Genomic DNA, 26217 nt, shown 5'->3' with positions numbered 1-26217 from the left:
CCAGAAGCTTCCAGTAGCTGCCCTTTGTTTTCTTCTTAAGCCTACAGTGCTTACATTTCTATCACCAATTCCAAGGTAACTTCTACATTTGCCAGGCCTACCTAATCACCAAACTCAATGGGAAGTCTTTAATATTCTCCTCTGGTGATTTCACTGTATCATCCGTTGCGGTTGAACATTTCATTCTATTAAACTGTCCTTCCTAGACGCACTGGATGGTCTGTGTTTGCTCCTCCAGAGACACCTGCCACCCTTCTCATCTCTGCTTTGTGCCCCCAAAGGTTGACACCTATCGATGGCACCACCTGGCTGCCTTGTTCCTCTGGCTTCTGTTTATCCCTGGCCAATGGAAGGACCGGCCCAGGCAAGAAAGTGGGAGGAGAGAAAAGTTTAGTTTTCCTGGATGCCTTTGTCCCAGGCAAAAGTTGGAGGAGGCTGTTTTCCTCTATTGAATGTCATGGCTTCTGCTGGGTGATTTCTCTCTGGCCCTACAGGTTTGCCTAAGTTCTGGCAACAACTCCCACTCCTTGCCACTTTGAGTTTACTTCTTGTGCCATTCCATTGTTGCTAGTCATGGATGTTTTATTGTCATGTTTTGCTTCTCTGAATCCTGACCACGCCTTTGAAAACAGTCCCTTCCTTAAATTCTCGTCAGTTTACCCTCCTCGCGTGTGCTACCCTTCCTGCCAGGAGCCAGGCTGATTCCACTTGATGAACATAAAAGCATCTTCTCCTGGTTCTCCTCGAACCTTTCTGCTCATTCATCTCTCTTGTCTGCCTGCCTCTTAAGGTGCTGATGCACCCAGGCTTCCACCCCTGGCCTCCTTGCTCCTTCCTTCAACAATCTCCCCATCTAATCTTACTCGCCTGCCAATTGGTATGTGAAGAACCCCCTTTCAAGGCTTCCCAAACTATATCCTTTTCTTATAACAATAATCATTAAAAATTAATACATGCACAGAAGGAGATTGGGAAAAATAAAGCATAAGGAATTCTACTAACTCAGAAAAAAAACATTTAACAGTTTTGTGTATTTCCTTCTAGGATTTATTTTTATTATTTTTTTAGTATATTTGTATGTGTGGGAGAGAGAGATTTTAATACACACAACTAAGGATCATACTATATACAATGTTCGAATCTTGCTTTTCTTCTTTTTTAATTAATTAATTCATTTATAAATGTATATTTATTTCTTTTGAGAGAGAGAGTGAGTGGGAAAGGGGCAGAGAGAGAGCATCCCAAGCAGGCGCTGAGCTGTCAGCACAGAGCCTGATGCAGGGCTTGAACTCATGAACCATCAGATCATGACCTGAGCCAAAATCAAGAGCCGGACGCTCAACACTGAGCTAAAAAAGAATCTTGCTTTTCTTCTTCAACATGCTCTCATTTCACGAGTTTTAATGAATGTACAACAGTTCCTAATTTGCTTAATTAATTATTAACCATTTCTTATTGGATACTGGAGTTGTTTCCAAGTTTGGTGCTAAAGTTTCACTGAGATAAATATACTGATACATAAGCACTTATTCAGATCATTGATTATCTCCTTTAATCTGATTCCTGGTAGTTGAATTGTTGGTTGTATGCACAGGGTTTCTCTAAGGTTCTTGACGGAAGTTTCTAAAAGGCTTCCCAGAAAGGCTGTATCAATTTTCATATCAGCAATCTCTAACAGTGTCTGCCACGCTGAATCCTTGCCAATCACATCCCATCGTTAAAAACAACTCTGTCAGTTTGATATAAAATGGCAAAAGCCTATGTTTTTAGCTGCATGTATTCCTGTGATTAGAATTCAAACTCAGTATGTCTAAAATCAGATCTAAAATCTTACCTCACTCCTAACCTCTGCTCTGATAACTGTCCTTCTTCCTAGAATTCTTTTCTCAGCTAAGAGACTCTTCAATAGACCTAGTCACCCAAACTGAAGCCATCTATTCACTAAGCTCTGTCAGTTGGAGCTCTGCAGTATTTATGGACTCAAATTCATTTATACTGATGTGGGCAGACAACCATCTCCTTGGGTGGCTACTATTACAGTTTCCAGGTTTTATTCTCCTATTCCTTTAACCTACTTTCTCTTTTATCATGGTTTATTTTTTTTTAAAATATACAAATCCTTGGGGCGCCTGGGTGGCGCAGTCGGTTAAGCGTCCGACTTCAGCCAGGTCACGATCTCGCGGTCCGTGAGTTCGAGCCCTGTGTCAGGCTCTGGGCTGATGGCTCGGAGCCTGGAGCCTGTTTCCGATTCTGTGTCTCCCTCTCTCTCTGCCCCTCCCCCGTTCATGCTATGTCTCTCTCTGTCCCAAAAATAAATAAAAAGTTGAAAAAAAAAATTTAAAATATACAAATCCTTTTTTTTTTTTTTACCATAAAGGAAATACATGTTCATTATGAAATATGGGAAGAGAATAAAAAAGAAAATAAAAGCCACCTGCAATCCCACTATCCAGAGAAGAGATAGTTGAACATAAGAATACTTAAACACAAAAAGGAAACAGCACCCCACTTCACCTGATAATAATGCCACTTCCTGTTGAAACACTTTTAATTTTTCCTTATTTACTACAGGGAACCTCCAACCTTTCCTCTTCATATATGTCATAGAAGGATCCAGATAGAGCAAGCATATTGCCCCGTACAATACTGAGAACCCCATATCACCTAATACTTCTGCATTCCTTCAAGAAAAAACTCTCTGAATACCTTTTAAAAGGTACTTTCAGAAAAGAGTTTGAGTTCTATTTGAAAAAGGACATTAAAGAGATATACTATTACCAGTGCTCCAGTTTATATATTGGATTGTATACTACGTACATGATCGTGAAACTAAACAAGCAAATGAACACACCAGCAACTCCTCTCCTCCTTGGAAGACAGTTTAGTAGCCATCCATTGTTCCCTCAGCATGGATCTTGCTAGTCTTACTCTAAGTCCCCAGTCGCATTTCTTACACAGGGAGTCCCACAGCTCACCTAGGAAAAGCTTCTAATAATTCACAGTCTGGATAATCAGGGAGTAGAAATCGAGAGATAATTGTTGACCTTTGTGTAGAACCAAGGACAACAAAACCAGCAAACTTGATGTTCATCTAAGCACCCGCACGTCTGGCATCTAACAGAATTACATTCCTTTAGCTAAGACATACCAGGTATGGCTGAACCAACAGAGAGGCCCACACCACCGTCAGATAATTTCCCATCGATATAGACTTTCCAGGCTCCATTAGCACTTGTCCAAGTGATTGCAATATGATGCCAACTTCCATCATTCACAGAGGGACAGTCTGTTATCTTTTCCTTGCCATTCACATAAAGAACCCAGCTGTGAAAAGATTCCAGGCAATAGAGTCATCAGTCATATGTTGTAATCTCATCTGTAAGACATGTTGCTATTTTTCTTCTTTTTCTTTTTTTGTTCTTTAAGCACTTCCAGCAAAAACATTACTTCTTTTCTTCCATTTAGTCATATTTCATTGAGGCAGATTTGGTTTACAAATTATACTTTATCGCAGTTCAGTGAAAATTAATTTATGCTTCTTACACATGAAGGGGTAGGAAGAAGTCTTAGGATGATGTGAGAAGCTGATACAATGTGAGATAATTCACCGACTGTCTGTCCTGGAGACGGTGAATCAAGAATGGAAGGAATGAGAGTTGTACAAACGTCAGACTGGTTTCCTTCCTTCTGAATGGATGTTCCTAAGACCAGGAACAAGCTTCAGATGACTCTCAGAAAGAAGTTCTGTCTCTGGGCTGCTGAAGCTGTCACAGGGCAGACAACGTATGTCGCTCCAAAAGAAAGCATAATTGGCACTAAACAAAGGTGACCAACTACAAGAGGGTTCCAACAACCATGTCACTTTGGGGAATGTCAAAGATAATAAGCAGCTTAAAGTACACTATCTTCAAAAGCAATTGGAGAAAAAGAAAAAATTAGGGAAAACTCATAAGGAAGATAAGAATCCGTTAAATATCTCTTTCTGCATCTTCTTAGTCCCTATTTAAAGACGTTTGTGGAAAAAAATGGTATCTTTATAATATTAATTGTTTTCCCTTTGTGTTTTCCCCTTTTCCTTCTGCTATTCAAGGGGGTAACAGATTCTCTCTTTATATGTATTTTAACTCAGGAGAGTTTTGTTTTTTTTTTTTTTGCAAATACCTTGGATTTTGTTTCTGAAAGTTCAGGTCCACTAAGAAGAATAGGGTTTGAGGACAGGGCGATTTCCACCAGAATAGTGAGCGTCCCATGGACTGAGAGGGAAGGGAGCTCTGTGGGGCCGGCAACCTGCTCAGTAGCAACAGGACAGAAATTTGAGAGGATCAGACAGAGAAAGGACACCACAGAATCTGTCTAGATTGAAGGTAAGGATTCCACGCAGCAAAGAGCTGTGATTCTGAAGGAGCCATGGAAGCTGGGGCAGTTCACAGCTCAGTGGAGAGCAGTGTGGACAAAGGACCGATGAAAAAAGTCCTGGCCAAGTCTGTGGCTCTTTAACACAGCTCTGTGGGGTTTTGACAATCTGCAAAAATCTAAGGTAGGGAAGTGCTCAATAGAAAAAGAAGGCAGAGACAGCTGAGGATGGCCTTTCTGACAGCCCAGAGAGATGGGGCCCTGCAGTTGGAATTAATTGATCCAAAAGGAAATAAAGAAATATCATTTTGTACACCTGAACTTGTAGGTGGATTCATATTCAATATACGTGTCTCACATGGGTCAGTAATGTCACCGAAATCCTTCCACCCACAGAGGCTCTGATATGTGAAAGAAAGAGTGTCAGTGTTAAGAGTCAGAGTCTGAGACTTAGCTCTTCCACTCCCAAGGTGTAAGATTTTGGGCGAATCATTTAGTCCTTCTGAAACTTTGTTTTGCTACCTGTAAAATGAGTTCCTCAGGTCACTATGAAGATCAAATGAAGTGATACTCAGAAAAGAGCAAAACATAATACATGCAGAAGGTACTATCCCTGAAACTTTCTTACAGAACTTGCCCAAATGTTCTATTTGATTATTGTCACTCTGCTGTCCTGCTGGAGCACCTGACCCCCTTGTTCCTCTGTCCCCCATCCCCAGTGTCAGTTCTACCTGGTGCCGGGATAAGATCCAGAGTATGGCTTTCCTGATGGTTTTGCTTACCCATTATAATCGGTCAGGAGGAAGGTGTTGTCACTGCCATTCTCAACTGCATAGGAGATCGGTGTCCCATAGTTAGTGGTGTCAGAGGATTTCATCCAGAAGGTGCAGGTTACAGCATGGAGAGGTGGAAGCACCCCATCTAGCATGGCGTAGCCATAGATCCCCGAAACTTCAAAATCCAGGTTAAAACCTGAAGACTGGTCTGCAACAAATAAGAAAAGTGTGTGGCCCGTGGCACTTGGGAGGCATTTTTCAACTGTCTAAGGTGATCAGCAGATCATGTAATACTATTGTCAAAGCAGCCCGTTTCAGTAAATATGATGATCTGAGAAGCAGTTTCAACATTAAATATATATTATTTATAAAATATAGAACACGTTCTTTTAAATAAAATAATCAGTGGGTATCTAAGATAGGGAGAGCACTCAGTAGTGTCAGGAAGCAGAGAAATAGGGAATAGCTAGAAGGAGAGGTGGAATTGGGAAGTCAGTAAAGCTGGCATTTACTTAGAGACACTAAGGCATGTCTATATGCTGACGGGATGACTCCGCAGAACGGGGTAATTGATGCTGCAGGAGAGGAGGAGGGATAACTGCAAGGGCCACATTCCGCCTCTACTCAAGCCCCTAGTTCTTCCCTAGTTCATGAACAATTCAGCTCTGCCCCAATCCTGCATACCACACCCAACAAAACAAAAGTTCTACAGCTAAGAGACTCCAGCATCCCGAGAAAGCTGCTCGGCACCGATTCTCATTCGTGTCCACGGACTCTGAAACCAAGTCCTCCTAAATCAAGCGTCCTTTCTAAACATGTAGAATGTGAAGAGTTCTACTATGTTCCATTTTCTCTATTTCCCCGTTAAGCTTCAGTTTCCTCACCTTTGCCATGGGGGAGAATATTACCTCATCTGCTGGATGGCTATGAAGATTAAGTAAATTCAAAATGCTTAGCATAGGTTATGGTATGTAGATAGTGCTTGGAACAGGTAAAAATGGACACTTTTATGATATCAATAATTTTAGTGCTGTTATGAGTAACACTGAGTTCATATATACCTATTTCACACCTGCTGCCTGAAAATCCTGGCCGACATTTACAACTGTATGAGTTTAATTCATCCACACAGGTGGCCTGATTTCTACATGGGTTAGAATGACATTCATTGATGTTTAATTCACAGAATGGCCCCGTGAAGCCTGTTGCACATTGGCACCTGAAAGAAACAAAATGTTACTAACACATAGAAAGGCATCAGAAGAAGTCTCCCATCTATGACAATATTGTCTCAAAAGCCTTTGAAAACTGAAACTCATAGATACAGAGAACAGATGGGTGGTTGCCAGAGTGGAGGTGGGATGGCAGAAATGGGTGAATTGGGTTTTGTTTGTTTTTAGTTTAAATAAATTGGGTAAAATACTCTGAAATGCTGAAACATGTTCCACGTAAAAACAATACTTTGTTAGTCACCTTTATTTTTTCAGTTCCTTTGATTAAACCTCTTTAAGACAACATATATTTGGAGTGTTGTAGTAGCAAAAATAGTGTAGGAAGTAGGTCTGATCCAGTTGAAGTATTATGTACACACTGGGAGTTCTCTCCCCATAGAAGTGCTAGGAAAAAATATAAAAAGTTCACGTAGCATTCTAAAGCCTTTATATACATTAAACCAGTCTTTACTGGTTTAATGAAGTAGCATTATTATCATTCCCCTTTTACAGACGAGTAAACTGGCTCAGAGAGGTTGATCTGCCCAAGTTCCCTTGTTATTAAACAATGGAGTATCATTTTTAATTCATTAATTAATTAATATCATTTTAAAAGTTTTTATTTATTTATTTATTTTTTGAGAGACAGAGTGTGAGCGGGGGGCAGGGGCAGACAGAGGGAGACACAGAATTGGAAGCAGGCTCCAGGCTCTGAGGTGTCAGCACAGAGCCTGATGTGGGGCTGGAACCCACAAACTGTGAGATCATGACCTGAACTGAAGTCAGACGCTTAACCAACTGAGCCACCCAGGCGCCTCTGGAATAGGATTTTAAACTCAATCTAGTGCCTTGTTCTTAATCATCATGCCATACGGTCTCTGTGGTATGCAACAAATCATTTAAACCTGTCAGAATGGAAAATATATTTGGTAATGTCAAATGCTGATATAGGTGTCATGAAATGGGAAATCTCATATAGTGAGTAGAAATACAATTTGGGATTGTCAAGGGAAGTTGAGAGTTTGCATTCCCATAGTCTGTATATCCATTTCTACTTAATGTGCTCCAGGAAATCACTGCACCAGTGCACAAGGACACATGTAATGAATGTTCATAAGCATTATTTTAAATATTTATGAAAAGGAGAATGGGAAAATAAACCATGGTATAATCATTCACTGGAATACTAATCAGCAGTTAAAATAAATAAACTAGAGCCAAATGTATCAACCTTGACAACACATAATGTTGAGTGAAAACAAAACCTAAATTGCAAAAGGATATGTATAGTATAATACCAATTATGTAATATGTAAAATTATACTATATACTATTTATGTGGTAAAAAATGAAATCTGAATGAGAAAAATATTCACCAACTTCAGAATAGTGGTTACTATTGAGGAAAAAGAGGAGTGTGTGTGTGTGTGTGTGTGTGTGTGTGTGTATTGAAGGGACTCCAAAACTATCTTCAGAAGGTATTTCTTTAAAATAAAAGATGTGGGGGCCCCTGGGTGGCTCCATCGGTTAAGCATCCAACTGTTGATTTCAACTCAGGTCATGATCTCACAGTTCATGAGATTGAGCCCTGTGTCGAGCTCTGTGCTGACAGCGTGGAGCCTGCTTGAAATTCTCTCTCTCCCTCTTTCTGCCTCTCCCCTGTTCACGCATGCTCTCTAAATAAATAAAAAATAAATAAATAAATAAATACATACATACATACATACATAAACATTAAAAAAAACCCAAAAGATGTGAATTAAATATGACAAAATGCTAAGGTTTGATAATTGCTGTGATGAGTGTGTGACTTTTATTGTTCTTGGTAACCTTCTGTATGTCTGAAATATTTAATTAAAAACGATCAGTCCAATACATGATAGTTAACATTGTTAGTTAACACGGGGACCTCTAAGAATAAATGGTGTTTCAGGGTTTAAGAAAAAATGTCAGTTGGAACTGTGGCGGGGTGGGGGGGGAATCTTTACGGAGTTCTCTCCATTTGGCAATAAATCTATTTTGGCTAGAATTTCACTCCTCTTTATCTGCCCATGTTTGACATCATCACGGCAGTCCAATATCCTTGTCTGTGAAACGGGTTCACTGTGGTGACAACTAACATTTCCTTGGAATTAGGAGAGTTTACCTTCACCTTTCCTCTATCTAGGATTTATACAGATTTGGTAATCAGCAATTGTTTTTGATGCTGGGGAGACTTTAGAACTCTGTGTTTATCTGGAAATTTCTCATTTCCTATGGGTAGGCACTATATGCCAGAAGATGTAAACAGCCTGTGAAAGATGAAGCTACACTGATAAGATTTCATTTCCACATAAAGAGTGAAAGTCTCACTGGCAGAATTTGCTTCCTATTTCTTCTGGATAGTGCCCTGGCTATTTTGTTGGGGGACAGTAACAAGGGGGTGGGTGGTGCTGAACCAGAAGAGGACTGGGAAATGCTGGAATTGGGGTAGAGTGTTTTTTTCTTTTAACTTTTATAAACTTACAGAGACAGTGGCATGTTGAGGACAATAAAGTTTCCTAAGATTCTGCAAGTAAGACGAGTTCTGTTTTTTGTATTTGTACTACAGAAGGCACACACCCTGCGTGGGTAACAGGATGAAATAGGGCAGACTTGATCACGATGAAGGAGAGTGTTGGTTTTCAAACGATACTCCACTGGCACCCCAAGAGCTGCCTCAGGAAGACAAAGTGTTTCTTCTCTACAAATACTACTGTTTCCGAACACAAAAGTTTGGTTTTTATTTATTTTTTTTTACTTGTTTACATTCATATTAGATTTCTTATGAAGCAAGGGTTACGAACTAAAAAAAAATGTTTGAAAACCACAGAGACTGTCGATTGGCCCTGTGACAGCATGATTGCACAATTTCTTTTGACTTTAGCTAGTGTAAAACCTCCAGCTAAAATATAAAACATTTAAAAATGAGGTTTTGTCTCGTGCTTCGGGTATTCGCTTCTGTGTTACTCTGTTTCCTTTGATCTTTTGACCTCCCAAGTATAGAATGGTGGTTTCCAAGTCTGGCTGTGCATTGGAATCACAGGGGAACTTAAAATATACAGGTTGCCTAGACTCTACCCCAGACTTAGTGAGTCAGAACCTCAGGTGGTGGGGAGAGTCTACTGTAGTCTATTCTTGGGCTAGAATTAGGGAAGGTCTGACTCGGGACTCACAGCAATACTCGGTAAAGACTGCAGAATGACTGAATGGTTAAGAAAATGAAAATAGTGCAAAGCACCAGACTTAGGGCTTTACCTGAAGCTACTGGCACCGTCTTTACAGGTAGCTCCATTTTTGCACGGTTGGCTGAGACACTCATCCATGTTTTTTTCACATCGGGTACCCAAAAACCCAGGAGGGCATTTGCACAAGAATCCCCCGACCTGATCTTCACAGACGGCATTATTTAAGCATGGGCTTGGCTGGCATTCATTGACTTCTGTTTCACAGTGCAGGCCTGGGGATGGAAGAGGACGAGGAAAGAGCCCAAATGTTAACCTTCTCGAAACCATGATCAAAGTGTTGACTCCTTGGAGGATGCTGCTCCTGAAGGAAGCAGGAGATTCCCTTCCTGGAAGGGAAGCTGTTAGAACTACTGGCCTGTCACACTGCTTTGAGATCCACTCCTGAATGAGCTTTGGCTTTTGTAAGTCATTTAAGCATTCTTTTTTCTTTTTTTTTTTTTGGTAATCTTCTTTTTATCTTAGAACTTTCTGAAGCTAACATTAGTAAGGGACATCTAATTGAGATCATGTTAAAAGATAAAACTAGCAAATTTAGTTCAAAATTTTACTGTTTCTTTGACCTTGCCCTTTTCCTTCACTGGTCATTTTTCTGGAAATTTCTCTTTATAAATTATATATACTACATCATTTTATTTAGCATCAATTTGCAATACGATCTTATACAATTTATTTCCGGTTCCTTCTTGAATGTTTATCTTAGCATAAAACTCTGGTCTTCTCTCTCTCTCTGTCTCCGTGTCTCCCTTTACACACACATACATATGCGTGCACACACACACACACACACACACACATTTTTCTAAACTGTTTGAAACTAAATTGCACCCTTGATGCCTTTTTACCCTGAAATACTTCAGGGTGAATTTCCTCAAAGGACTTTTGCTTAGATAATAATAGCACAGTTACAAAATCAGAAAGTCAATGTTAACATAGCATAATGTTAAAAAAAAATGTAGTACCTTGTGGTGCTTTGCAGGACTTTGAGACAATGAAGGAAAAATGGAAACATCTTACCTGTGTATCCTTTCACACAGGTGCAGTGATAGCCATCTAAGCCATCGATGCAGGTTCCTTTATTTAGACAAGGACTAGAGTTACACTCATTTATATTTTCTTCACATAGTTGACCTGCAGAGAATAACAGAATATTTTACCCAGAGAAAACCTGAAAGGAATTTAAGACTGATAGTTTTCAATCAAGCAAGCCATTCAGGTGTAAGAACAGAAGAATCAGAAATTGTGGCTAATATAGTTGTGAAAAATTGTTGCTCTTTGCCAAATATATTGCAGTAAAATGTTTTCTTCCATTCTACTTATTGCAAAACATTTCTAGCAGGAAATCTGGTATTTTCAGCATAGGACGGAAAATGATGACCGTGAATATCTTGCTTATTTATTTATTTTTATATTTATTTATAGTTAGGATGATAAGTGTGATCTGCTTTAAAAACTTTATATTATTTGTTAGTTGTTCACCTCTCTGTTGAATTTATTCCCCGAGTCCTTAAACATGACTTATTTATCTAGTAGTTGTAGGTTTGTACCCTTAAATGACATATATGATAACCCCACACCCAGCCCCTGGAAACTACTATTTGACACTCCGTTTCTGTGAGTTTGACTTTTTTAGATTCCATATATGAGTGAGATCATACAGTATGTCTTGTTCTGTCCAACTTATCTCATTTAGCATATGCCCTCCATTTTTGTCCGTGTTATTGCAAATGGCAGGATTTCCTTTTTTTTGTGGCTGAGTAACACTCCACTACATATAAATCGATCGCCTTTTATTTATCCATTCATCCCTTGAGATACACTTAAGCTTCCTTCCATATCTTGGCTATTGTGAACAATGCTACAATGAACAAATTTTCCAGACAGTGACTTCATTTCCTTTGGATAGATACCCAGCAGTGGAATTGCTGAATCATACAGTAGTTCTATTTTTAAGTTTTTGAGGAACCTCCATACTCTTTTCCATTAGAGGCTGCACCAGTTTACATTCCCACCAAGAAAGGCTCCCTCTTCTCCATGTGCTTGCCAAGACTGTTACCTCCTGTCTTTTGATGATAGCCATTCAAACAGGTGTAAGATGCTATTTGTGGTCTTGATTTCCAGCAATGAAATTTCAATGATTTCAATGTTTATACTGTAAAGACAGCAAACTCTCCTCTTACCTGTGTAACCAGATGGGCATTCACAAACGAACTGCCCAACTAGGTCTTTACAAATTCCACCGTTGAGACATGGCAGTGAGCTGCATTCATCAATGTCTGTTTCACACTTTAAGCCTAAAATGGAAACCAAACACTGAAGGACAATCAAAGGAAGGATTAACAGAAACAGAACCATGATCATTTAAAGACAATTCTCTCAATCATCTGAATTTATAGGGAGCGGTGGTGATGAAGAAAAGGGCAATATTCCTTAAGTGCTACTGTCTAGTTAAGTATTTAATGAAAGCACTGCCTCTTTCTAAAGAGATTTAAGATATCCTTATAAAAATACATAAAAGATAGAAAATCCCAAGTTAGAGGTTGGTGGTGGGAAGGGTGAGGGGGAAGACCTGGGAGCATAAAATGGAGTCAGAAATTAGCTTAACTCCAAAGTGAAAAGCACAGAGTCATATATACTTTCCACCAAGACCACTGGCTGAGAAGAGGGGGTGGGGCCAAGTCTTGCCAGATCTCAGCTCCTATACCAGGTGTTCTAGAGTGAGGATACATCTTTCCATAGGATGCACACAAGCTATCGGTGGGCTAGCTCTGCCAGAAACCCGTGTTCTTCCTCTACACCACTGGGTCTCAAAATGGTCCCTGGACCAATAGCATAAGCAATTACCTGGGAATGAGACAGAAATGCAAATGATCAAAACTTCCCTCGATCTACTGAAATCAGAAATTCTGGGTTAGGGTCCAGGACTCTGTGTTTTAAGAAGCCCTCCAAATGATTCCGATGCACATTAAAATTTGAGAACCACTGTTCTATATTACACCCTTGCTCAACCACCACTCACTTATAAAATTCTAGGATAAGATCCATTATTTCTTATGGAATGTTGGGACAAAATTTTTGTGAAAATTGAAACACACACACACACACACACACACACACACACACATACACCCAAGTTGAAATAAGTGGAATGCCATATTCTTTTTTTTTTTTAATTTTCTTTTTTTTAACGTTTATTTATTTTTGAAACAGAGAGAGACAGAGCATGAATAGGGGAGGGGCAGAGAGAGAGGGAGACACAGAATCAGAAGCAGGCTCCAGGCTCTGAGCCATCAGCCCAGAGCCCGACGCGGGGCTCGAACTCACGAACCGTGAGATCGTGACCTGAGCCGAAGTCGGACGCTTAACCGACTGAGCCACCCAGGCGCCCCTGGAATGCCATATTCTTGATAGGCCTGGGCTACGTTGTTTTCCAACTTTCCTTTTGTTCATTTTGTGGTGAATTCTTTTATTTCAATACCATTTTCCTCATTGAAAAGATATTTTATGTTGGCTTCATAAAAGTGGGGAAAAATGCAAAAACTACATTTCTAGGAGGAAATAGCAAACTATTTTAAATAAATTATAATTTTAAGATATAGTTCACTTCCCTCTCAAAAACTGTATTTCTGGACTGAACTAGAATGCAACTCAAAGTGCAAGAAAACATAATTCTTACATAATTCCTGCGTAATCAAGTTCAAAGCCATATTGTTTTTCCAGGCATAGCTTCCAGAAAGACAAAGCAACAAATCACAGCTATTCACAAAAACTTCCACTAGTGTGAGGCCAATGAGAGAAACTGGAGTTTGTTTAAAGATGTTTATGCTGGACAAATTGTTCTATGTTGAATATCATACATTTAATTTGTGTTAGAATGGAGCCTTGGCCATGGCCTCTGAAACTGCATTCCTATTTAAATTGTGAGTTATGATGTAACTTTTTCATAGAGAAGATGATTCGTTATTCTTCCTCCAAAATGTGCAAAGAAAACTGTAATTTGTAATTTATGCACTTTTTTCACCTTGGTTTATCAAGCCTAATCAAATTTTTGTGCATTGATACAGTCTAATGTATCTCACAGGGTTTATTTTTAGTGTCCCAGAGTCTGATATGCAAGTCACAATGATTTCATTCGAAACGTATATTAAAAGTTGCATTCCTCTATGTTACCTGTATATCCAGATGGACAGAGACAAACATAACCACGCCCAAGCTGTTGGCAGGTTCCACTATTATGGCAAGGGTTTAAAAAACATTCATGGAAAACCTACCGGGTGGCAAAAAAGAAATCTATCAGAGACAAAACAATCACTTCAAAGCAATCCTGACTAGGGAGTTTGATGTTTGCAGTGTTAGGTTCCTGTTTCTGGGTGAGTTCACGCAATGCTAGCTGGACTGTTGCCTGCATCATGTTGGTGCCTGCCACGTTGGACATATATGATATATATTATCCTTAAGTGATGTTCTAGTGTTTTCAAATGCTGCCTTCATGTTAGAAACCATCTGAGGTGTTTTAAAAGTACACAGGATAGGGCTCCCACCCAGACCAGCTAAATCAGAACCTCTGGAGGTTGGGGATCTGTGCATCATTGTGTTTTAAATTTGGCCAGAGGATTCTAATACTTCTCCAGGGTTGGTAGTCACTTCTCTGGTTATTACTACAAATTTCTATGTCTGCTGGGCTCAGTTTCAAATGTGGCTTATGAAGCCCTGACAAGTTTGGACGAGACTGCAGAAACTTGAAATAAGAAATACAACCTTAGTATCCTCCTTAAAAATACTTAGAGCCAAAGAATTTATCATGACATTGGGCAAGGTCTATTCAGAGTAATGGCTAAATCTACCAAACAATTTATCTAGTTATGTTCATGAGCTCTATCTCTTAATTTTTAAAAAACTATACCTTATTCCAATAAACAATCTCTTTTTTTCTCTGACAAAAATTTTAACTAATTTTCATGAAAGTTGAGTAACTCTTCCTGCCAATCAGAAAAAAGGCCTTTGGCTAAACCAAATGCCCCTTACTCAAATGATGGGTTATGCTTGTGATAAGTATTAGTTATTAGTGAATTTAGAGGTTCCCCTTACCCACACATTCTCGATGCCAGACATTGCTGGGGAAAATTCCCAATTTTTGGTACTCAGAATTTCTGATACTGCATTTTTTAAAGTTCTTATTAGAAGTCACAAGTAAATACTATTATTCATTGACAATATCCATGAGACGATTACTTAAGGTTTCAAATCTGGCAATTTCCCCGAGTGTGGCATGTAAAATGACATCATGTTTTCCAAACATTCCACTGGAGAAGATTCTAGAAGTATAAAAGGGACTTGCCTGACTGCTGACTTCATAGTTCTTTTTGATATGTCCAGGAGAAGTAAGGGGCACTACACTTTCCTCTGCTGCTGAGAAAGTTGAACTAAAACCTAATAAGATTAATAAGAAAACATTAGATTTTCCAATTAGTGTGCCGTAGATATTGCCAGTAAGTAGACTCTACCTAAATATGATAGTCAATATTCTGGTTATCAAAGTGGGTAAAGTCACACATATTTTGTTTTAGTAACAGTAAAAAAGAGACCATACAGTTGGATGGCATATATAACTAAATCCTAGACTCTTAGAGAGAGATGTGGAAGTTATCAAGTTCAATGCTCCCAAAATAAGAATCTTTGAGTCACTGTCATCAAAAAGCCCCCCAAAGGACAATTTAGCAAGTCCCGACACCTACATCCACTGAGAATAGTAATATTCGGAATCACGGCTACCACAAGACAAACACAAGTCTCCAACATGCGCGATTACGTAAGAAATGAAGTGTATTTTCTTACTGGAGCAGTCGGTGATCGATCCGGCACCGGAGGAGGCTGTAGTTCCATAAAAGGGACAAGATAAGCAGAAGGACTTCCCTGGATTGGGTTGGTAGTAGTCTCGAGGACACGGGTAACAGGGTGCTAATCCAGAACGAGAGAATTCTCCTACTGGACAAGGTACTGCACGGGTAAAAACAAAGCATTTGTGAGTCGGAAGCAACATGCTCTATTTTGAAAAGAAGTACATCAACCTTCAGTCGTAAGAAAGCTACTGAATTGTGAAAATATTCTCTTGCACATATCTACTGCTTGCACTATGCTATCACCCAAACATTCTGTTGTTTCCCCCCTCTCTTAACAACACACATTAACTCAATAAAAATTTGAATTGACCTTGTAATATTGTATTCTGATTTTTCTACTTTACATTATATCCTAAGCATTTCCCAAATCATCCTCCAACTTGCTAACCAGCATGGTTTTTAAGAAAAGAAAAATATTATATGCCATTGACAGACCATAAACGATCTAACATTTCCTCTACTACTGGCCATTTAGGTTGCTTTTCTTTGTTAGCTATTATAAATATTGCTGATGTGAAATTTGCTACATAAACTTATGTATACAGCTCTGATTATTTCCTTGGGATAATAGTTGAATCTGAACAGCTGAATTTGAGTCGTTGAATCTATAGATCTAAAGATAATGGAAAATGTAAAGCCATTAATACAGAATGTCAAATCCTTAACAAAATAAATACATAAAAAAGATTCTAACTTACAGCCCCATCAGTAGTGTATGGAATTGCTCTTACTACGCACTCATCACTACTGATAATGATCACTTAAGTATTTTTTCAATTTGAAAGTGAAAATGGAATTGCACTGTTATTTGAATTTACATTTTGATGATGATTTAAGTTGCTTTTTTCATGTTATTAGATATTTTATTTCTCCTGTATAGTTATCCATGATTTATGGTATTTATGGGGAAGGGTCTTTTTTTTTTTTTTTTTTTTACTTTTAAACCTCTTAATGTCATTTTGTGTTAGACATGCTTTTTATAAACAACATCCAGTTGAATATTGCCATTTATCCAAATCTTGCTAATTGGTGGGACGGTAACCAAACAAGAAATAGCTTCAAATATGACATGAACTTGCATTTTCTTCAATAAATTTTGGTTGCATTTGGCAGAGGGAAGATGGGGCAGACTAGCCACGACTAAATCTTTGGGTTGGGATTTTAGATTGTGACCCAAAGATGAATTCATCCAGAGCATGTTCTTATGTGAACTGACTGGTGTCATGTGCATGAGTCCTAAAACCATTACAAACTGAGGAAACCACTAAAATTATCAAGACGTGTCTGCATAAATTTAAATATAGAAGAACACAAGGAAGTAGCTTTGGGGAATCTCAGCATACTTTCCATTTAGGTTTTGGGTTTTTGTTAATAAAAATCAGTACGGCAGAAATAACTAGCAATATGACTGAAAAATTTAGAAATGCACTTGAGGCTCAACGGAGCAGGATATTCTGGGTAATGACATCTCTTTTTTATTGGTATGACAATAAACATTAAATAAGCAATAAAGCATTTGCGGTCATCTCAAGAGGTTTAGGTCAAAGTTTTTAAGCAGAAACAGCCAGTCACATCTTTTGCAAAAGTGCTCCTTTACACACCCTCTGACAAAAAGTCAGGAATCAAATCAAGAGATGGCAGAAGATATCATAGATATTAATGCTTATTTAGAAACAAATATTCTCAATACATTTGTTATATTAAAACTTTAAATTGTAAGTATCTTAGTGAAACAAGATACTTGTTATAACAAAAACATTTGTATATTAAAACTTCAAACTATAAATACCTTTGCTCACCAAGAATAAATTAATCTATTCTTTGTTGCTAGATCTCAGAGTTCTAGACAGGGCTTTGCACAAACATATTATAAAGTTGCTGAGTTTAAAATGGGTTTTCTGAATGTCAAGTTTCCAAAAAAATTATCATCTATTTGGAAAAGGTACCTCCAAACAGCTAATCACAGTAGTTAATTGGAGGCATGGATCTTCCACCAATAAAGGTATAAAACTCTGCTTCAGAGGATATAGGAGTGTGTATGATAAGGTAAAAATATAAATTCTGTCAGTGAAACCAAGATGCTGTGATGAATTAAACTGTTTTGCACATACATTTTTTTCAGCACCTTACCTTCAAAAGAAAAAAAGACTACACCCCTAGAAACTGACAGCATGCCAAAAATTATACTCATATGCAATAATAATAAAATCTTAAGATTAAAAATCAGCAAGTCAGTTGGCTTTTCAAAACAGTGATGTTTATATTTGGCTTTTTTTTTAACGTTTATTGACTTATTTGAGAGACAGTGAGAAAGTGCAAATGGGGGAGTGGCAGAGAGAGGAGAGGCAGAACCCCAAGCAGGCTCTGTGTTGCCAGCGCAGAGCCTGACATGGGGCTTGAACTGACAAAACGGCAAGATCATGACCTGAGCTGAAACCAAGAATGAGATGCTTAACCAACCGAGTCACCCAGGTGCCCCTATACTTTGCTTTTTGGCACAGAAAATGTGAATTTTCATGTGAAAATGAGCTTAAATTATATTCCAAAGGGAGACAGTTGTCATCAGAAATATACTTTCCAGGAGTGGACAGTCAGTACTTAATATATTATTGATACATATAGTAAATATACATATATATATGTTGTAAGTATACATATACACATATAGCATATGTAAATGTAAACATAACATACATAACAATAGCGTTATATGTAGTATACAATACAGTATTAAATATACACACATGCGCCTATACACAGGCAGTTCCTCATGGTCTAATTTTGTAAGAAGAAAGGGGAAAAAGTTTCATTTTGAATCTTGGTCAAAGCAGCTGTGGTTTCTGAGTCAAGAAAAATGGGACAAGATCCTTTTAACCTCTTCTATTGGAGACAGAGAGAAATCTAAGTATGCCAAAAGTGATATTAAAATAGAATTAAAAATAGTGCATTGAAGTGACCTGAAAAATATAATCCCACATGTCTGTTCCCTGATGGTGTTAAGGATAACACAGACAGCCCTGGATCCAAGTGAATTTTGCATTTTAAATGGTTTTCCTGGGGCGCCTGGGTGGCTCAGTCAGTTGAGCTTGAGGTCAGGCAGGCTCTTAGTCAGCTCAGGTCATGATCTCTTGGTTCATGGGATCAAGCCCACTGCAGGCCTGTAGCAAAGAGCCTGCTTGGGATTCTATCTCTTTCTCTCTCTCTCTCTGCCCCTCTCCCACTTGTATGTGAGCGCACGCGCTCTCACTCTGTCTCTCTCAAAATAAATAAACTTAAAAAAATATGAAATAAAATAAATGGCTTTCCTAAAACAAATTCAGGGGTCAGAGACTCTTATCCTAAGCTTCCTTCTAACTTCATTCTATGGGGCCGGGGTAAGAAATATCATCCTGGTTCAGCAGTAATCTTTCCTTTTCCTATAGGACCATATGTAAACAACACCATCACCAAAAAAAATCATTTGTGGGACTTATTCTTCTGATAAAAGTCTAAGTAATTTTTAATTTTTTAATTTTTATTTTTTAAAGTTTATTTATTTTGTGTGTAAGAGAGAGAGCTTGAGCCAGACTCCATGCTGCCAGCACAGAGTCTGATGTGGGGCTCGAACCCGCAAACCATGAGACCATGACCTGAGCCGAAACCCAAGAGTTGGATGCTTAACTGACTGAGCCACCCAGGCACCCCTGAAAGTCATTTTTAAAAAATTAAAAATTTCAGACGCTTCAGTTTGTAGCCACCGACCTAAGGATATTTAATATTCTAAGTGGTGATAAAACATGAAATGCATGAAATATATATTACTTTAATATAGTAATATACTTAAAAATAACTTTAAATTCAACATGCTAAAGAATGCAAAAAGTAATACTTTAGTAAAAGAGTAGGTAAACCATAAACATATACCTAAAAATAAATCACTATAGAACGATAAAAATAAGGAAGGGAGGAAGGAAGGAGCTTAAAACTAAGACAAATATATATGAGACTGTTTTAGAAATCATACACATGTTAAGTTTAAAGTAAAACGGTATTTATTTAACACCACAGAAGAATGTTGAGTTCAGCTCTGCCTAACTCACTTATGACGAACAGAATGTGGTTAAAACTTATGCTGGGAATATTAGGAGAAATATGGCAGTTACCAGAAGTTTAATTAGAGACTTTCTGGGAATTATAATCACTTTATTGCAATAATTTGGTATTAGACAAACCTCAAGGCTTATTTGGGAAGCTAAAAGGAAAAATCGTCAGATATGAATTTGTTTCACTGTAAAGATCCTAGTTACTTTTGTGGTTGGAGGGAGTGAGGGAGAAAAAGAGAATTTTTTACTGTAGACTTTCTTCCAAAACTCATTTGTATATTGACCAAAAAAAAAAAAAAAAGTCCTTAGTAGATCTATTTCAACCATAATGTGAAGCCTGATTTGCTTTTTTTAAAAATTTTTTTTAACATTTATTTATTTTTGAGACAGAGAGAGAGACAGAGCATGAACAGGGGAGGGGCAGAGAGAGAGGGAGACACAGAATCTGAAACAGGCTCCAGGCTCTGAGCTATCAGTACAGAGCCCGACGAGGGGCTCGAACTCACAGACCGTGAGATCATGACCTGAGCCGAAGTCGGTTGCTTAACCGACCAAGCCACCCAGGCACCCCCTGATTTGCTTTTTAATAAAAAAAAGAATCCTCAAAGCTGGTGTGATGTAACAGACATGGTGTATGAGTTTCAATTAGGTCCCCGTTAAATTCTCTTCTCTTCAGTGAAATATCAGGTTGATGAACGCTGCTTGCCCAGTTCCAAAGTTCTAACAGACTTTTCTATGTACTGTGATCCCACCTGACTGAGACGATTTAAACTGGCGAAACTGGCACAGTATAGAAAACCTGTAATTATGGCATGCTTCCTGGTTTTCTCCCTGCAGCACCGTCTTATGAGGACTGCAGATCCTAAGATGTAATGCTGGACATTACAAAGGAATGTCCCAGCACCAAAGGAAAATGTCCTATACAGCTGTTGTCCAAAAATTTGTTCCTAATTGGATACAGATGTGTATTATTTACTAAGGGAGCAGTTTTTAAATTTTCAGATGGCCGTAGACCTTAGGTTTTTAAATAAGGGTGTAGAGAAAGTGGAGGATCCACAATTTTTAAAAAGCCATGTTTCAACCAGCATGCTTTTTCTGTTCCCAGTGATGCAGCAGAGGTAGGCCAGCGACTTTTTATTTTTAAACAAGTTTCATTGACTTTGCAAAGTACATGCATGGAGTTGGGAGTTCCTGGCAGCAGGGCTCTTAGCCTTAGGGTCATGGCCATTTTAAGTTTTCATTTTTCAGTTTTGTTTGTATCTTCTAGTCTTTATGCTGTATTGGAAAACTGTACATGGTGGGGATGTTAGAAATATTTGAAAACCGGAGCCCTAATCTTTTTATTTCTGTTTAAACCAGTGGCTCTTGGGGCACCTGGGTGGCTCAGTTGGTTAAGCAACCGACTCTTGGTTTTAGCTCAGGCTATGATCTCAATGTTCATGAGTTTGAGCCCTGCATGGGATTCTCTTTCTCCCTCTCTCTCTGCTCCTCCCCTGCTCATGCTGTGTCTCTCTCAAAATAAATAAATAAACTGAAAAACAAACAAACAAACAAACAAACAAACCAGTGGCTCTCAACATTTGGTCCCTGGACCAAGTAGAAGGAGCATCACTAATGAACTAGTTAGAAATGTAAATTTTCAGGCCCCACACCAGACCTGCTGACTTAAAAACTCTAAGGGTGGGGCCCTGCAATCTTCATTTTGAAGCCCTCCATGCTGACATGTGAGACCCAAAATTAGTCATACTCAACTTTTCCTGTTACTTTTTTTTTTTAATGTTTTATTTTATTTTTTTAAGAGACAAGGACAGAGTGCAAGCAGGGGAGGGGCAGAGAGAGAGGGAGACAAGAATCCAAAGGTGGCTCAGGCTCTGAGCTGTCAGCACAGAGCCTGATGCGGGGTTTGAACCCACGAATGCGAGATCATGATCTGAGCCAAAGTCAGAAGCTCAACTGACTGAGCCACCCAGGTGCCCCCCTGTAACTTGTGAATCACTTGGGGAAGGGTATAGAACTTAAAAAGAACACCAGACAAGTTAAATCAGAATATTGGAGAGGAGATAGGGCTTCAGTATTTTTAAAATGTTGATGTAAATGTGCAGATGATTCCAAAGTACAGCCAGAGTGGATAACTGCTCACAAAAACCTTCAAACTATAGGAAATGAAATGTCATAATTCATTGAATGTCTTTTTAGAGTTTCAAGGAACATGAGACAGGACCTCACTTCATAAAGGAGGAAACTAAGTTCCTAGATGAGATATATTTCTACCCTATCATGGAGGCACATGTTTATTAATACTGAATCCTGAGACCAAGTCTTGCACCTTTTTTTGGGATCCTAAAGGCACGAGCACGGTGTTTGTGTTGCTGGTGTTTAGACTTAAGTGTTGACTGGCTGAATGAAAGGAAACTCTCCATGAAGAGACAGTCATTTACTTTCTTTGCATGCAGTAGACATAACGGTTTTGCTGAAAACATTCCACTCCTCCAGGTATAGAACCTGTATCAGGTGTAAAGAAATAACAACTTCTAAGGTTTCGATTACCTCCACAAGCAGATATGTCCACGGCTCCTCTTTTCACAGTTGAAGTGTTTTCTGGACACGAGAGGCAGCTCCGGGAACCAAATGCTGGCTGGTAGCTGCCCAGTGGACACGATTCACACGTCTCAAGGCCATTTGATGAGTAAGTGCCTTGTTTGCACTGAGCTGAAGAGAAAAACGTAATATGGTTAGGAACAATTAAGCTATACAAAACTAGCACTTGGTAGGGTACGGTTTTCTGCCTTTTAATTTATTCAGGATACAATGAGGGACACAAAGAACTACATATAGACTGTATTTTAGACTGCCCCGTGCTTCTCTGTAAGTTTTAGACTGATTTCTAGTTACTTTCGTTATTGCCTAGCATAGCCACCTAGAAAGTGCCAATAATTGTTTATTTTTAAATTTTTAAAGTTTATTTATTTTTGAGAGAGAGAGAGAGAGAGACCGAGCACAAATGGGAGAGGGGCAGAGAGAGAGGGGGACACAGAATCCGAAGCAGGCTCCAGGCTCTGAGCTGTCAGCACAGATCCCGATGCAGGGGTTGAACTCACAAGCCATGAGATCATGACCTGAGCCGAAGTCGGACACTTAACCAACCGAGCCACCCAGGCCCCTGCCAATAAATGGTTTTTGAGTGAAGTTAGAAATCCTATCTCAGAAAGGTACTGTCATAAGAACAAGGTGTACACAGGGGGACTTGGCCTTGTATAAGTTCTCAGCTTGTACACTATTTCTGGAGTGACAGAAAACAAAACCTCGAATTGGGCTAGAACCTCATAATTACAGTGGTAACTTCATGGCTCTGAGAACTGGCCCTCTTCTGCCCTCCTACCTACAGACCCCATCTGAGGGCTGGCAGAGCAGAGAATAAAAGTAGTCTTAGCATGAAGCCCAGAGAGATTAAGCAACTTTCTAAGATTCAAAGCAGTGGCTTTGTGGTAGGGCCAGAATCCTCAACCCCCAAGTACACCATCCATTCCTTCTGCCTTCGTCCTCCAAATGATGCTCATTTCCAGCACTGCTAATGTTTTTAGCACTTCTAATCACCTAGCGCAACTCTCACGTTTATATTTGTCATTCAGCAACCACATCTGCATTTGCAACAACAGTGAGGGGTGCAGGTCTGAAATTCCTTCTTCTAGGTGTAGCTTATTGTAACTTTAACCATGAAAGAGAACATTCCCATCAGGAATGTTTATTGAGAATCACAATAAAATGTTTTTATAAAATCTTGAGATACTTTACCAGAAAGAATACATGCATCTGTACCTATAGTCATTAATTTCCAAGTAAATGGAGAGTTGATCTCATATCAAGTATCATTCTAATATGATTGCTAAGTGTTATGGAAGTCCTTGCCACCAATTAATGTGAGATTCACTAAAAAAAATCTGAGTTATTTGATAAATGTGGATTCGAATTATTGACAGTGGAATTTGACTTAGAGCAATAAAATGTTCCAAAGGGGAAAAAACAGACTTCTTTAAAGTGAGGGAAACATTAAGATAAAGATTGAAAATCAAAAGACAAAAATAATCCTATCTGCCATTGAGACTTCATAACTGGAGATCAAATTCAGGCTTCTGGTCAAAATGTGCACTAAGCCATTACCTTTGCATTCTGAGCTGCTTCTAGAATGGGGATATTCAGTGTAAGTCCCTGCTGGACAGAGTTTGCACTCAAGTTGCCCTTCTTCATCTTGATAGGATCCCGTGAAGCAGCTTTCACAGACAGAATGCTTCAGGGAATAATAGGTTCCCAAAGGGCAATTGACTGAAAAGAAAACGAACAGGAAACACTGAATACAGTAAACTAGAGAAATGGAACATATTTGGGTTCTTTTTCCCTAAGGCACGAAAATAATTAAGCACGCTTCCAAGTACTACTGTTTATGTGTTAAATCTTATTGTCAGAGGTTTACTCACAAGATAAACCTTCCAGAAATGTATTTCTAGAAACCAAGAGTAGATTCTTTTTTGTTTAAGAAAATGCAAATTCTTACTGCCCAAGCTTCAGGCTTCCAAGATAGGGGCTTTAAAGTGTGGATTAAAGAAGATCATCCCGGGAAACACAGAGCTAACAAAGAAAAGGCTGCTGAAAGAAAAGGATAAAACAATGCACATTTAGGTTAATTTGAGGCTTCAAGATCTGAAAAACAGTTCCTTAGCTGTTGCTCTGAATGGCTCCCTTATGAAATGGACTGCTTGTCCATTGCAGCATCATTTCTAGAAACAAAACCAGGAAAAGGCTGTGAGAGTAAAAGAGATGAGTTAAGCAGACCCCTGTCTCTGCCTACAGGAATTACTGTCCACTGAAGGCAAGTCCGAGGCATCCTCAGACTCAAGGGTTCCCAGGAAACAGGCCAATGTCAGGACCTTCCTTCCTTGGAGATCTGGTCTACTACTTGGCGGACATGACGTGACTCAGGATTTCTGAGACCACAGTGGAATGTTAAGCCCACTGAAAGGCTGCTTGCAAACTTAGTATTTGCACAGAGAGGATATTTGAAACTAGCACCTAGAGGATTCTGATGTTAAAGTCTATAAGAATTACCTGGGAACTCACTAAAAATTCAGTGTCCGAGGCTCTGCCCCCAAAGTGTCAGATGTATTAGTTCTGGGACAGGACCTGAGTCAAGATGCATTTTGATAAGCACTTCAGATGCTGCTGCTACAGGCCGTCTCAAGACCACACTGAGAAATGCAGAACACTGGTCAAGGTGATTTCTAATTTTTATTCACAAGGTAGGGAGGAAACAAGAGCAGGCTCAGAATGACCGCTTTAGTGTGCTTTTGCTGGGCTGAATTGATCACCCAACTGAGCTCTGGGAAAAGCAATAAAAACTGCTGAGGAAGGTTTTCCATCCAGGAGGCAAGATCCCATGCCTACAGAGAGACTGGCACCAGACTCATGTCATTTGGTCCAGTTGAGTGTACAGAACCTGGTTAGAGGAGTTTCCAGTATCTATAAACAATCGGCTTATACGGGAAACAAGCTGGAATTGATCCAGACTGTGGCAGTCGGGGTTAGAAATTAAGGGGCTGGGGGTAAGGAGAATGGGGAATGGCTACTTAATGGTTATGAGATCTTCTTTGGAGGTGATGAAAATATTTTGGTAGCAGTGATGGCTGAACAACATCATGAATGTACTAAACACCAATGAACTTGTACACTTTAAAATGGCTGATTCTATGCCACGTGAACTTGGCATTGGCTACCTGGGTGGGAATCTTAGCTACACCACTTACTGTCTTAAGGGGTAAGACGTACTAAGTGCCTAGCCTTTCTTTCTGGCTTCAGTTTTGCCATCCGTAAAATGTGCTTAATAATAATAGCACTTCGCAGAATTGGTAAACAGAATTAAACATGAGAGGTGCTCAGCCAGCCTATGGAAATGGTCCAAAAATATTTGTTATTATTATTACTGGAGATGTTGTTGAAAGCTGTGAACTCTAAGGATCTGAGTCCCATACGTGAAATAGTTTTTTTGTCCTGAACAACAGTGGTTACTTAGACTCCTCAGACAGAATAGTAGTAAGGACCACACAGCAACAGTGAAATGTTTCATTTCAGTATCCCTGTATAGTTGTAAAACAGCTCTGTGCATCTCATCTGACCCACTATGCACCAGGTATTTTGTATTGCAGGGAAAAGTCTTACCACACATCCGCCCTCTCAGCACTGAGCCTGGTCTGCAGAAAAGGAAAGCCTTTTCAGTCTCCAACGAATTGCTCTCGGCTACAAGCATGTCAGTTTCAAGCTGAAAGGAATACATGGGCTCCTCATTGAGGATCCTTTTCAGTTGATTTGTAATGGTTTCCAAAGTCATAATGAGTCGTTGCTGATTTTCCAGTTCAAGGGTATCATTTCTTTCACTGGGTAATGGCACACTAGCTGAGATAAAAACAAGATGAAATAAAACATAACACGGCACACACGGTGTTTCAGGAAACTGTTTGTAGTTAGTTCTTCAGCAAGAAGAAATGGCATATTTACAATCTTCCAGGAAAGATAAACTCAAACTCAATCACTACTTACTGAACAACTAGTACGTGGACAATATTAGGAACAATGCAATTTGTTTA

General features: G+C 39.1%; 1 protein-coding gene across 1 annotated transcript in view; it reads right to left on the bottom strand.

Annotated features, from left to right (window-relative positions):
* LOC125916981 (sushi, von Willebrand factor type A, EGF and pentraxin domain-containing protein 1) overlaps positions 1–26217 on the bottom strand; it is a 97364-nt gene that overhangs the window by 58259 nt on the left and 12888 nt on the right. Inside the window, exons 7-18 of the mRNA XM_049623242.1 lie at positions 25793–26026; positions 23744–23905; positions 22133–22294; positions 15439–15600; positions 14942–15033; positions 13774–13870; positions 11784–11897; positions 10621–10734; positions 9617–9818; positions 6191–6348; positions 5136–5337; positions 3149–3324 (exon numbers count right to left, since the gene is read on the bottom strand). Of these exons, the coding sequence (XP_049479199.1) occupies positions 3149–3324; positions 5136–5337; positions 6191–6348; positions 9617–9818; positions 10621–10734; positions 11784–11897; positions 13774–13870; positions 14942–15033; positions 15439–15600; positions 22133–22294; positions 23744–23905; positions 25793–26026 (1875 nt within the window). The remainder of the gene's footprint in view (positions 1–3148; positions 3325–5135; positions 5338–6190; positions 6349–9616; positions 9819–10620; positions 10735–11783; positions 11898–13773; positions 13871–14941; positions 15034–15438; positions 15601–22132; positions 22295–23743; positions 23906–25792; positions 26027–26217) is intronic.

Source organism: Panthera uncia, unplaced genomic scaffold (genome assembly GCF_023721935.1).
Source record: "Panthera uncia isolate 11264 unplaced genomic scaffold, Puncia_PCG_1.0 HiC_scaffold_1375, whole genome shotgun sequence".
Lineage (NCBI taxonomy): Eukaryota > Metazoa > Chordata > Mammalia > Carnivora > Felidae > Panthera > Panthera uncia.
The sequence above is the reverse complement of the archived record's forward strand: the minus strand, read 5'-3'. Positions and strand labels throughout refer to the sequence as shown.